Here is a 14,398-nt window from a genome sequence, read left to right as displayed (position 1 = left end):
GGCTAACTTTTCTTATATTAACCAGCCACAAATCCAGCTATTTGCAGGATGCATGACTTACTGTCAATGCACACACAAGACAGAGCAAGACCTTTATGTCAGCTGATTTTTCTGACAGTACTGTCACTCTGTTTTGCCTTGAGAGATGTATCCATCCTCTGATGTCATCTCCTGGTGATACTAAATAGAAATGTATACATATAATATTATGCAGTTTTATTCTTTACATTGAATAACTAAGAAGCATTGATGAATTTGTTTTCTGTGAATTGATCTGGGCTGGACTGAGCTAATTAGCAGCTAGCCAACAATGTAAGATGATGTCCCCATTCTAGACCTCTATAACCAAGATCTGACTGATTCTCCAACTAGTGACAAAAGACACAGCAATTAGCATGTCTCAAGTTGAGACGTATGTATGTATGTATGCATGTATGGAGAGAGAGGGGGGGCATCTTCTTCTGGCTCTTTGAACACTGATGACAGATAATGTAAAGTTTGGAAGCATCAAACAGACAGACCTCATTGTATTTTCCCACTTTGATGAGGCATAAGTGAATCACAACAAGCAGCACTTTCTCTGCCATCCCCATTGAAAAGACACCAACTCCACTCCCAGACCAAATCACTTGATGAATTGAAGTCTGCATGTAATTGGATGCAATCACTTCGCCCCCTCCCTTTCCTCTCTTGCATTCTAATGAGCTCTTAATGGGTCCTTGATTAGAAAAAGGCAAGAAAACAGCTGTCAAGGCTAGCCGAGAAATGATGGATCATCCAGGAGACTTTGGTGTCCATTAAGGTCTATTCTGGGCCCAATCATTGGTAGGTGATAACATGAAAAGAAACTTTCATTATATTTAGTTTCCTGCAAGATAATTCCCAGTGGAACAACGATCGCTTCAGTCCTCAAGCTGACAGTCTGAGAATGTCAATATTGTGTAGATAGAAGACTCAGACTGTATTTTTGCACATTTTATAAACAGTAAAATGGAAAAAAAAGCAGCATGTCTCTCAGTTCATGACCTCCATAGCTGCTGTCTATTTGCTCAAAGGCACGACAGGTAAAGAAGTTGTCAAAAGAATAAAGAGCTGCTGAGAGTAATTCAGATGTCAAAGGATGTGCGTATTAGAAATGGCAGATGCATTTAAAAAAATATGATATTATTATATTATAGCTTGTCAAAACTTCAAGAAGAAGCCAACATCAAAGAAAGTCTTTTCTACAATGTAAAATGTCTGATATCCCTTCATATCCTGGCCTCTGGCTCTTATCATGCCACATTTACTGTAAACATGAGCTGCAGACGGAGGAAAAACACGAACGCGAGCCTCCAAGTCCAAATGGGATGTGTGGGGATTTTCTGTGCTATGAGATCATAGAGTTTATTTCTGACAATTCTGACTGAAAACACTGCAAACACTTCATATGAGAATTTTCTTCATCATATCAAAATGAATCAGTTTCAAGGTACTACACATTATTACCTTTATCATTATTTAGCTCAAGATAAATCAAGTTGGATCAACATTTATCAAAATTGAGCTCTACTCCCATCAGTAAACAGTGTCTGATTTAAGCAGAATTTGATGTGACTTTGTGTGATTATTCCTCTAGAGGGTCTGGCTCTGTAGTCCACTCTCTGCTCCAGAGCTACTGTAGCTGGCTCTGCCCGGCCTTCCCCAAACAACATTCAGTAAGTATCTTCTGTTTGTGATATAGACCCCTAGCTGCAGAAATTCCATATTCATATTAAATTATTGTGCATTTACTAGGATAAAAACAAGGTGTTATCATAATTGCACAAAATATGTCAAAGATTGTTTTTAAATAACAGTTATACAGTAGACACCAAAGCATGAAATGCAAATGTACATGGTATGATAATCCTCACAATATGACTTGAAAACAGTTTGTTGCAACCATAACCCCAATCCAATCTAAAGTAGCAGTTATAGAAAAAGTAATACAATCAATCTCTATTTAAAGCTGCTTATATTATGTTTGGGTTTTTGGGGGGTTTTTTTCTAATAAAATATTCCAGATGATGGCAGTCCAACAAGTTATCCATGTCAACCCCTCTGCGTTAATTCTACCATCCTCGTCTTCTTTCACTTTTTTCCTGCTAAGGGACCTGAATGTACCATTACATGCAGCTGATATCACAGTCTGCTGTCTTCAAAGTGACCCATACGTTGAGCGTATGATGTCCTCTGTGTCTGTGAGGTTCAGATATAATAAATACATTCAACAGGGAATAAATGTTTGCCACAGTCACACTGACTCTGGCATTTATTCATAATTTATGCCAGTAAAAGCACAGAGAAGGCATGAATTGTGAATAAGCATTAATGATTAATAATACACGAGAAGTCGTTCTGTGCGTGAGGCAAATATTAATTCCTTGTTGGCTTGCCATACATGTTTCACCTGGTATGTGTACAAACTCATTACATATTTTGTGCTCCAGGTGCTCTGGGAAAGTGCAAACAGACTGATTTGCATAAGTGATCTAAATAAATGTGGCACTCAACAGACAGGAGCTGCGCCAGTTGAGGTTTTATGCCTGGCAGTACCTCAGAAACTGACTTTGGAAAAAGGCCTTAAAATGTTCTATTGTCTCAAGGTTTTCAAGGAAACAGCAGCGGGCCCAATTTCACCCTAAGAAATAGAAGACGACACTGACGTGAGATGCTTCTGGTAAACCCAGAAGCTGAGGAGTCTTCCGAAAGAAGAGGAACTAATAAAAGGTATCCCTCAGCTGCTTTCTCCCGGTAGTTATTCTTAGTAGTCTGACAGTCACTGTTGATGTATGATGAGAACAGAAGGCCTGGCAACCATAGCTTGTATTGTGTGGTTATATTCCAGAGGCAGGTGTGGCCACTTAAAGCTTAAAAATAACTGGCCCATCCTTCAGTACAATGCTGTGGCCTTGAGTGATGCCTTCTTTCCTCACAAGCTCCCATGTGCTTTTAGTCTCTGACAGTCAGCACCACTAGACACACTAATAAAAACACACAGACACAGATAATCATAATACAATGTGGGATTCTATTAAATTATTTGTGGAGAGAGAAAAAAAACTATTCAGTACACAAACAAAATTATAACAGAACACCGACAATACAGATACTTTAAATTTTCTTAGGGTTTTTTTCCAAGTTGCCTTTATTCAAGAACTTGTTTGCAGAGAAAGCTAGAATGGCACACAGTAGAGCAAACACGTCCACTAAGGTTCAACAGTCCCTTTCAGCCACATCAGACTGTGCTCAATCAAAGATGAAAGCTACCTAAATAGACCTGATCTTTTTTCATAAAGATCCATGCATTACTCCCTGAGATAATAATGAACATGTGGAAAAATGCTCTGTGAAGTAAGAGAGAAAAAAAAGGAGGTGATAAGCAAAAACAGGAAGAATACAAAAAAAACGTATAGTGTAAGGATCAGTTCAAATCAAGGATGACTTCAACTACTAATGCTACAACAACTAAAGAGCATACAGTACATATATTAGCCTTGGGTTGTATTGTATATTAGCCTTTTGGTATGCTTGTCACACAGGCAGCACAAATACCAAGTAAAGCTAAGGCTTGTGGGGATGTCATTAGCGTGATCATAAAGTGTGGACCACTGATATAAGGTACAAAGTACAAGGTAAATCAATTACTCTTGAGGGGAACATAAAAGTCTGGTTGGCATAAAACTTAGAGACAGACAAGTATTTAAGTCAAATGTTCTTTTAAAATTGGTGATTTATTTTTAGTATGCAACTGGCTGATCCCTGGAATCATGCTGCCTTCCGGACATTAAATATGAGTTATATGAAAATACCAAAAAAAAAAGTATTTTTTATGTAGGAGCAATACAAGAAAAGCACTATAAATGGAAGAGCAGTAAAAGTCGGGGATAAAGAACTGTAAGCAGAATGAAAGGTTGGTAGGGCAGGCAGTCTCAGGTGTTACCTCCACCATTATTAACCTCTTGCTTTTTAAAAAAAAACAGAGTCCAAGGTCAGATATTTAATAAGGTAGAATCACAGGACAGACTCCCTCCATCCTCCATTTCCGTTCTCTGTGTCCTCCTCACAGCCCTCTGTCTCCTCAGTCTTCCCAAGTGTCATTTCTCTACCTTTAATTTTGGATTGTTTGTACCCAGGTGGGATGGTGCTGAGAGGGCCGAAATAAATATATATTTCTTTTAGTGACAGTTATTGAGCAGACGTTGTATTTCCACCGCAGCCGGTTGTTCTCCTGAGGCCGTTCCAGCTGTTCCTTTCAGCTGCTCGGGTCATTTTGTCCAGCCTCTCTCATTGCACGGGGAGCTATTGTATCATCTCTTAGCCGCATGTCCTCAGAGCTGTCTGTAAGTCTGACTGATGGAAGTGATCTGTGTGTGTGTGTGTGTGTGTGTGTGTGTGTGTGTGTGTGTGTGTGTGTGTGTGTGTGTGGCCAATTAGGAGTGAGTGTAATGTTGAATGCACGTATGTGTGTGTGTGTGTGTGTGTGCAGGGGAGGTGTCATTGGTCTATATTTACCAACTTAAGAATGAGACAGCATTGTGTTGTCCACATTCTTGGCACCAAAGGACACTTTGTGTTCAGGGTCACCCTTTACCACTACATCAAGATAGAGTAGAGAGGTAGACACGGACAGACAGCAAGAGGTAATACCGAGAGGTGAGACAGCATTTTGAACAAGATCTTCAAGGAGAGAGACAGACAGGCAGACAGAAAAGGAAGTGGGATATATCCGTCCTACAGATCTCTGACACCCAGAGGACTTCACCTGTTTCTTTAAAGAAAGCGTGAGTGGGATTTCCTTTACTCAGCCCTCATTTAAATCTAGCACAAATGGCACAGAACTTTTTTGGTGACAGGTTACCAATGCATAAGACTATGTGATAACCCTCAGTGATATATAAAATCACAACAATAAGCAGGAGTAAAATGCACACTGTTTCAATGCTGTTAATTATTATTCTTTGTTTTGTCAGAAAGGTTCCTTTCCTCTTGAGAGTCATTTCTTCAGCTAGTTGAACTTCTTAATGGTCTCGTCTATTGATGGCCTCAGTGGATGTGGCTTTTAATCATTCTCTAGGGAGCAAGCTCCTGTAGCGTTTAGACAAATCCTTCCCCTTCAACGAGTGGAATAGTAAATTACTTGTCCCCTTGTTCCTCTGATGATACAGTTTTTTTTTTTTTATCACCAGAGACATAGAAACTGAGCTCTCAATTCACTCCAGAGACTAAAAGCTAAAAATGCATGTAGCAAAGAGCACTGCCATGATTTTGCTCCCATCCCTCCAGGGGCCTAGGATCCAGGCCTGCCCATGGAGACTGATCAATTTTAATGTGCCAGAGGTCGACCTTTCATTAGCAGTGTTCAAACAAAGCCCCTTCCCTTCACAACAGTGAGCCACAAAAAGAGCAACATGGGAATCAGCTGGCCCGCTAGCCGATTAGCCAGTCAGCTAGCGCGATGCTGTTTCCCACAGTGTAATTGAGGGAGATGAGGAGAAATAACACATTACGCTTGTTTATTGCGTTAACACAGGTGGTTGCTATTGGGACTGGGAGAATGAAGCTATCACTCAGGCGCGACCTGATTCTGTTTGTTGGGCGCGTTCTGCATCCACTTCCCCAGAGCAGCCGCATGATTAATGATGGGCAGGGTGTGGGCAGCAGCATGGCGGACCTCAACTGATGAATTATTAGTGGCTCAGCGACCCACAAAGGGGCGATTCGTCCAACATGGGACTCAAACACACCTCCTCTACAAATGTATTTTAAAACCACGCTGGACAATGAAAAAAAGACAAAAATAGGAAAACAGAAGACTTATTGTCATAAGATATGACTGCTGACTTTTTACTTTAAATGCTGAAATGATTTGTCCAAGATTAATCTGGAAAAAACAAGCCAAAATAAAACTGATGAGAGCTGTTGCTGTTTGTGGTCTCCTATGACAGTAAACTGAATTGTTAGTTGCCAATAATTTTGATAATCAATTAATAATTAATTGAGTAATTTTATGTGAAAAAAAGCAAAAATTCTCTGATTCCAGCTTTTTCAATGTGCTATTTTCTGGTTTCAAAACTCCTCTATGAAAGTAAACAGAATATCTTTGTGTTGTGGGCAAAACAAGACATTCGTATAGGGCGGCCTTGGGAAACAATGATAGCCTTCCATCTTCTTACACAGTATAAAGCAAACACTGATAGCTTACTTGTGAATATAATTGACATATTAATCAATAATGAAAATAAATGATGGTTTCAAAATGAATATCTTTGAGTGTGGGGCAGGGGATGACAGAAAACAAGACGTGAAAATGTCACCTTGGACTTTAGGAAAATATGATTATATCTTTGATCATTTTCTGACCTTTTGTAGATCAAACTTTAATTGAAAAGATAATTGACAGAACAATAAATGAAAATAATCATAAGTTGCAGCCCTATACTTTGAAATAGCTTCATATTTAGTGCAAACGATTCAATTTCAGACACCAATTTTCATCCCCAAAGTGAATGAATGACATTTTGAATCGAAAGCCACTTAAGGTAGATGTGTTTGGCGCTCCTTGGCAAATGGAAGTCATGAGGCTGACAGGTTTGATCCATGATTCTTTTGATCGAGGATGTAATTGCAGAAAATATTGACGCAGAAAACATTAACGTCGGTCGCACTCCAACATGTCTTTGGGTTGCCACCTCCCAACACACTTGTCTTAGATACCAGGAGACTCATCTGTCAGAGAACAAAGTGGTGCAGTTAACATTTTGCATACACTCAGCACACACCTTGGGGTCAATTATATAAGAAAACTACTAGAAATGTAACTAAGGTAAGGTCCTCTCTGAATACAAAGCAGTTATGTCTAAGGCTTAAGTGTCTACAGTGCAAAGTGGCTTTCATTTGGCAATTCAACTGCACTCAATGTCAAACAATATGAAACAATAGTTGCTCCAGGTACGAGTGTCTGTTTACTGCTCATAAATATAATGTAGTTGTGTTCCAGTCCAAGGCTACAGTGTCTTTTGTGTCTGACTGACTCTCATTGACTCTGTATTGCACTGCCTCCTACACACCTCTGTATCCTCACTCTGAGCTCCCCCTCCCTATACAGGTGCCAGTTGGGGGGTTACCATGGAAACCAGGACGGTGATGCGGCGAGAGCAGGAGGAGCAGTCGTCCCAGATGTCTCACAGCATGCAGCTGTCCTCCCAGATCAAAAAGAAGACCTTCACTTCCAGGTGCAAACATGTTCTCTTGACAACAGTAGTGCAAGTTCAAAAGGATAAACGGAAGCGTGGAAGTTTTCAGATCATTTACTTAAATGTCCAACGAGGGGTTTTTAACTGGTAATGTCTCAATTGGTATTATAGTTAATCCTTAATACCCTTCAGCGAGTCGGATTCCAACTTGTCTGGGTTGGATAAATCATAAAATGAATACTATTTTTATGGTGAACCAGATGAATTGAGGGGTCCTCAGTCTGAGGAAAGAATCTGCTATGCAGTCTTGTGTAAGGGTATGGCACTTAAATGTTTAGTTTATTTCACCATCGATATAGGATAAATAGATTAAATTACTGGTTAAAACTAAGACTGATTTAAACTAAACCTACAGCGCACGAAAGCAAAAACTACACTGCAGCAAAAACTTTTATACGTATCCGAGAAAAGTTTCTGCCCTAAATGTAAACTGTTATAAATAGTGGGTTCATTTGTAACGTATTATGTTGCTCAATGTGTGTTAAGCTGTCCTGATTGATCACAGGTGATTTGTTTTTTCAGTTGCAGGACGACATAAAGTATTTAAAGAGAAATGTATGGCAGGATGGTTACTCTGAGTTCAGTGAGACATTAAATCCAATGAACTCCAGATATCCTACACAGCAACATACACACAAAATCAAAAAACACCTCAAGCTTACACATGACCACCATGTGCCACCATAAACTGCAGTTTTCCCTGCTATAGCTAAATCTAACGTCGTATGGCAGGAGTTATCAGCATGTTTCAGAACAAAAGTTACACATGAACACTGGGCCATACACACACAACTATATGAAGCTGGCAATTAAATAAATGAAGACAACTTTGTGAGCAAATGCAGTTCAATTATTTTGTGGTTAGCCGTGTTACTGCTGCATGCAAATGAATGGGAGGTATTCCAGCCAACCTGTGGCTTGAAAGACAAATATAAACAGTCGCAAATGTGGCTGCAATATTGCAAACACCCAAACAGCTCTATTAATAAGCTAGAATAATGACATACCCAATTAAAAAAAGGAAACAGGCAGCAGCATAAGCTTTTAATGTCAGCGTGATGAATGAACTGGCTCCATTTTGTCCTGGAGGGAAATATGAGATAAAATGGTTTTGTCAAAATTAATGAGTAGAGCTGCAACGATTGATTGATTAGTCGATCAAATGAAAATGAACCCCCAACTATTTTGAAAATCAATTGATCGTTTCCATCATTTTTCAGACAAAAACACAGGTTCCTGCTTCTTAAATGTGAGGATCTGCTGCTTTTCTCTGTCCTTTATGACAGCAAAAAATTTGTCTTTGTGGTTTATTACTGTTGGTTGGACAAAAGAAACGATTCAATGATGTCACTTTGAGCACTAGTAAATTTTGATGAGCATTTATCTTTTCTTTCATATTTTATAGATTAAATAACAAAAAAGTCATTGTTTTCAAATCTTGTTTGCATATGTGGATCATATAGAGCTGTCAGAATTCCAATCAGACTGTTTCAGAACAAGTTAAAAACTCCTTGTAGTACATTTCAGATTCACCCGCATATTCTGGGTTAGAATACAAGTGTTACATAAGTAAAATATCCAAACAAGCCTATTCCATTATACTATGAAAAGAAAAAAAGAAAAATAAAACAACAAGCAGTGTTCCCAGATGACTCCGATGAAATCTAATAGAAAATCACTTCTGGTCCTGCCCTAATAGTCTCAAGTCAAATTTGCCTTCATTTTCACAACCCCCCGCTGCTGTAGTGAGTTATTAAATTAGGCTAAGCTGTCGGTCTGCAATCCCCATTGTAGAATAAAAGGGAATTGGACCCATTTTCTCCATAGGGATGATGAAAATAATAATTCTATCAAGCTTTAGTTGAGTCAAACATAAGAGTTTATCTCTCTTTCAGGTGCAATGAAGGGCATTGTGAAATGTATACTTAGAACATCCTCAGTGGGAATGCACTCAAGTTTATCTTCATGTAGATTGAACAAAGTGTCCTCTGGGGAGCTTTAACATATCAATACTAAAGAGAACAGTTTTGCCGACAGAGTTTAGTTTTTCTTGTTTGTACAATAGGCATAGGACTATTATCAGTAAATGTTGTTGAGATGCATACAACAGTGAAGGCCAGATCATTCAGTGCCTCTCAGAGGCCTTTTTCTTCCTAGTCATAACAAGTTAATATTTTGAGGAAGCTTGTTGTTTATAAACACATAAATTCACAACTTCTTTCTCCCGCACACTGCAGCAGTATCAGCTCTGTCCTATGTTTTGTTTGCTTGCGTGTGTGCACATGCCTGTTCCTATTCACATGCCATGAGTGTTTCTCCCTCCGTGTGTATACATCTGTGGGCTGTACTTGAGCGATACTGCCCAGCCGCAGGCTCTGCATTACATTATTCAACGGCCCAAGCTTCTCAGTACACACTCAAAGGGAACCTACACAAAGGAAAAAGAGAAAAATAAGACAGCAAAAGCAGAAGTTGTCCTCTGAGCACCATGAAATGGGGAAATTTCCCAGCTTGCAAACAAAAGAAAACGAGAAGTCATGTCAATTTGCATTGCCATTTGTAAGATGGCTTGTTGAAAGTACTGCCTGGGGCTAGATGTTAACAGCAACGGTAGTTGGGGATTGTTTTAAAAGACACACCTGGTTGAACATACAGTTCTAGCTGACAATCTTCCAAGATTTTTTTTTTATCTATGCTTTTCAAAAGGAGCAGTGTTTTAAAGTACATCACAGTGGTAATGTGCTTAAAGGTTCAGCAAAACAATGCTGTATCTACAGATCTATAATAGGGCTGCTTGTGTAGTTCCAGTTTTTAATACAACAATAGCTCTGAAGGGCCCAGTTCTACAGCATCCTGCCTTTTGAAAGATTTATTCTGATACCCCGAATCAGAGAAATGTATATGGACTCATCTCAAGGAGAATGAGCCAAGAACATTACTACATTACATGGTGTAGTAAGTTTTCTGTGCTGGAAGTTTTGTTTTCTGAGTATAACCCCTGTCAAGCTTCCTCTATGCTTACATGTAACAATTCATCCAAACAGTCATGCTGAACTCACACAATATCGGCTGCAAAAAATAGGATGTGAAATGGTATGGTATGTGCATAAAAACTCACATCTGGTTATGTTGAGTGAACAGAGCACATTGTATAGTTACAAATGTCAAAACTATAAAATCGTGGCGATGTGACATTTTTTGGGGTCTGTACCAAAAACATTTATTCTTAAATCTGGAGAACAAAATCTGTAGGCCAGGGCATCTCTGCAGCTTTAGAGTACTCCATTAAAATGCTGTTTGGTCACATATTTTACATTTATCAAAAAAGAGCAGCTTCTGTGATTTTGATATTCCTCTTGGCCATATTGCAATCTCATAATATTTCCATTAATGTGCAGCCCTAATCTAAAAAACACATGAAAAACAAGTGTTTTGTTCAAACATATGATATCCTCCTACTGTGTTTGTAATTACTCTTGTTAAAAGACTGACAATCATCTGTGGATAAAAGTAGAGTAAAATTAATGCTTCTCTTGTTGCAAAAATGCCTTTCAGCGCCATTGCCTCAAGTGACCTTGTTGCTAAGAACAAATGCCCCTCTCCTGTTTATGGGGGTGCACATAGAGAAGGTCAGCCCAGTTTATTGTTGGTGCTTTAAATGGAGATCTCATGCTTTAGTGTTGGCTTACATATATGTGTCTATTGTCTGTGTGAGTGCATGACTATGAACCCATGATGAGAAGATTACTTCAAGTGCCAATACAGTAAGAGCAGCAACTGGCAGTGCTTCTAATTTAAGATCACTTCACTGTATACTGTATGTGTCCAGTAACTGCTCTCTGTTTGGTTCATCATGTTCAGTTTGTATTTAAGTTCATCAAGTGGAACACAAGCAGGTCTACCACTAGCTGACACGGATGCGGATTCAAAACAACATTGCAGATGATTGCATGCCATGATGATGAACAATTAAAATTGCCATTGCACCATGACCAACCCACTGGCCCATTTCCAAAAAGCCTTTGGCTCATAAACACCACACTGTACTCACATCAGCAGCACCACGTTCCTCCTGATTATGTAAGCTCCCTATAGACAATGGCATGTGTGTTTGCATACCAGTGAGTAAAAGGGGAAACACGCAGAGCAGAAGAAGCTGATGATGGTCATAACATCTCTCGCACATGAGAGATAACAGGTCACACACTGCCCTGATTATGTAGCTAGATTAGGCTTTGCACCCCATATGGGAGGCACATAGTAGAAAAATCAGCCAAAAGACAGCAGGATACAGTTCAGTCAAGAGTGTTAAAAACATTGCACCATGTGTTCCTGAGAGAAGCCCGCAGTTTCCCTGAGGCAGTTTAATGCAAAACACTGACCAGCTCTGATTGCTCTACCATCGTATCTGTTAACTGTTTTTAGTACACCGAGAGTGAATTAAAAGGTGTGTAGGACTGCTGGGGACCAAGCAACAGAAATGGAATACAATTTTGATTGTTGTATCTGCTTTCAATAGTGTAAAATCACTTAAAACTGAGAATCATTGTGTTTTTGTTACTTTAGCATGAGCCTTTTATATCTACAGAGGGAACGGGTCCTCCTTCTCAGAGTTTGCCATGTTGTATTGCAATGTTTTTGCAGTAGCCATGAACAGATAAACTGAACACTGGTTCGAGAGAAGGCCCTTCGCATTTTTGGCTAGATTCTTTTACATAGTTTCTCCTATAAGCTTGGCAAAATGAGATGTATTGAGTTGGTTGCAATCTGCAATTCCACCGCTAGATGCTACATTGGTCTTAAATATCCAGCGAACATTTCCCATCTCAACTTCACTAAAAACACGATAGGTCCTCTCTAGAGCCCCTAATTGGTTCAAAACGTCTACTGTTGCCATAGTTATCGACATCCAAGTCAGTATTAGAACGCTTCTGGGATTGTTTTTCTGGGATCAAGACGAGGAAGGAGATTGTTCATAAGCTTTAACAAAAAAAGGCTGAAAAAGAATGAGGAATGGCGCTCCTCTAGGACATTTCACGCAAATGCAGAGAAGAGTGACTGTATTATCTCCAAGACGAAACCATTCTCGCAAGGGTCCACAATTTCGATCCAGCGAGCACGGGGCCATGACAAGTGTGAGCTCAACCCTCACTGCGCATGTGCAACTACTCACTTGCTAGTCAGTTTGATTGTTGAGACTTCTGAGGTAGGAATGGAAGGCAGCGGCTTTCATTAGACCCATAATTACATTAAAAGCAAAGTACAGAAGTATGTAATGACTGCAAATTTAAGGAAAGCATAGTATCATCCACAACCTCCCACAACCACCTTGATGCTCTGTCCAAGTCCCCAAACAAAATTCTAAACAGGACAGCTCTTATTCTAATGAAATGTTACAAAAGCACAAATAAGACAATCCTATATTCCATTTCTGCCCCTAAAAGATAAACTGGACCTTTAAAACTATTGTAGAATGCACAAGAAGCTGTTTCGCAAGCTGTTATGTTTTTCTTAATTCTCATATCTCGTTTGTCAAGGGAAGACATAAAATACATTGCAATATATTTACAGAGAAAATGTGTTTTTATCCTAATACGAGCTGAATCTGCAAATTCCATTGTCATATTTGTTTAAAAAAAAAAAAAAAACACTGTGATGTTTGTTTATACTGATCAGTGACAAATCTGTTGTGCTACACAATGAAACTATCCTGAGCTGCACTGATTGACAGGGGGTATTAGTGTGACAAACAACACTGACATTGTGTTTCAAAGAGGGTTTGTCTTTCACAGATTCTCACTTCTGCATTTATGTTGTTTTGTTTGACTGTGGATTGTCATTGTTTACCTTGCAAGATCTTAACAAGAGAAAGAGGACACACAAACTATCCATTAAAGCCATTTTCAATCTGGAGATAAGAAAAGAGTTGCCAGTTTTAACTGAATCCCTGGAGTGCTTGAATAAATGTATACACTGTTTGCCTATATTAGCAGAGCTCTCTCTGACGTATGGCCACCTCTGCTGTTCAGACAGAGCATTGGAGAACCACTGCTGCTTTCTAGTGGCAGAGGAGAATAATGATCTGATGAACTTGAAAATGGATAATGTGCCATAAACCATGACAAAATGAATAGGCATGCTAATACGAACACTTAATCCTTCCATCAACAGAATAAATAGCTGTGAAGGATGACAAGGGAAAATATCTATTTTGTAATCTCTCACCTGTGTCATTTGATGATATGCAGGATATCTAGTTTTAATCAGGCTGTTGTATTTTTCCAACGTTCTCTGTATACAACAGGGATGAGGAAGCTTCGTACTCTGACTTCTTTCCCATCATCCCTGGTGATCTGATGTCTGCAAAGGAGATCCTGAACATGGACAACATCCCACGCCACAGGACATGGTGAGATATAAGATCTAGCCAGATGTTTATATTGATCATATACAAGTCATTTTATAATACAATATCAATATACCTCCAGATACATACAGATAAAGATACTTTCCTGGAAAATCAGTTGAGGAATTCTAAAGAGTCCCATGTCTCCTCAAATTAATGCATTTATTTGCAACATTGCCAGCTCCTGTGCTTCTGCCCTTTACTCACCACCAGCATTTCCTGCTGGTTCCCCCTGGTCCAAAGCACCTGTGCTTACACTCTGTACCGTTCCACAATTGGACCGCTAGCTGCATGGCTAATGTGGCTAAATTAGCTAACAGCAGCTACAATGCTACCTTAAATACCTTAAATCAGAAAATTGCAGCTTCTTTGATTTGGATATTGCACTTGGCCATATGGTGAATTCTTTCACACATTCATTAATTGTGAGGCCCTGGTGATATAGCAAACTCTCGGTCAACAAATGTACTTTGTGCCACAGTACTGTTATATGACTCACCCTTAACAAGAATAGTGCAAGTTCTTGGCAGTACTGAGTACATATCTGGCTCACTAAAAAAAAGCAAACAACTAAATTTGGCACACCGTATTTTTCCCAGTTTCTTTTTATGGACGCAAAAAGAACTGAATGATCAAGAAAATAATGTGCAGATTCATTAATAATCACAAAATCATTATAAGTTGCAGCCCTACTTCTAACAGCCGAGCCTCACAA

The 14,398-nt window shown here is 39.2% G+C and overlaps 1 protein-coding gene and 2 long non-coding RNA genes across 12 annotated transcripts in view; 1 reads left to right on the top strand and 2 right to left on the bottom strand.

Annotated features, from left to right (window-relative positions):
* Positions 1-14,398, bottom strand: part of LOC119005997 — a 131,509-nt gene that overhangs the window by 106,836 nt on the left and 10,275 nt on the right. For 7 of the 8 annotated variants that reach the window (XR_005070641.1, XR_005070639.1, XR_005070638.1 and 4 more), the window contains exon 2: positions 13,503-13,651. The exons of the other annotated variant lie outside the window; for it this stretch is intronic. This is a non-coding gene — a long non-coding RNA (uncharacterized LOC119005997). The remainder of the gene's footprint in view (positions 1-13,502; positions 13,652-14,398) is intronic. 8 annotated transcript variants of the gene reach the window in all.
* The window catches only part of myom3 (myomesin 3), a 61,205-nt gene continuing 49,353 nt past the window's right edge, over positions 2,547-14,398 (top strand). For 2 of the 3 annotated variants that reach the window (XR_005070636.1, XM_037074247.1), the window contains exons 1-3: positions 2,628-2,751; positions 7,130-7,256; positions 13,582-13,686. Coding sequence is in view for 1 of the 3 variants with exons in the window: in XM_037074247.1 (XP_036930142.1) it covers positions 7,150-7,256; positions 13,582-13,686 (212 nt within the window). In the remaining 2 variants the exon portion in view is untranslated. Of the gene's footprint in view, positions 2,752-7,129; positions 7,257-13,581; positions 13,687-14,398 lie in introns of all 3 variants that reach the window. The other variant, XR_005070634.1, reaches the window with a different exon arrangement.
* LOC119005998 lies at positions 4,842-8,360 on the bottom strand. The gene is made up of 3 exons (XR_005070645.1): positions 8,285-8,360; positions 7,092-7,218; positions 4,842-6,750 (listed from the first exon to the last, which is right to left on the bottom strand). It is a non-coding gene; the product is annotated as an uncharacterized LOC119005998 (long non-coding RNA).

Source organism: Acanthopagrus latus, chromosome 17 (genome assembly GCF_904848185.1).
Source record: "Acanthopagrus latus isolate v.2019 chromosome 17, fAcaLat1.1, whole genome shotgun sequence".
Taxonomy (NCBI): Eukaryota; Metazoa; Chordata; class Actinopteri; order Spariformes; family Sparidae; genus Acanthopagrus; species Acanthopagrus latus.
This window is presented reverse-complemented; position numbering and strand designations above follow the sequence as displayed.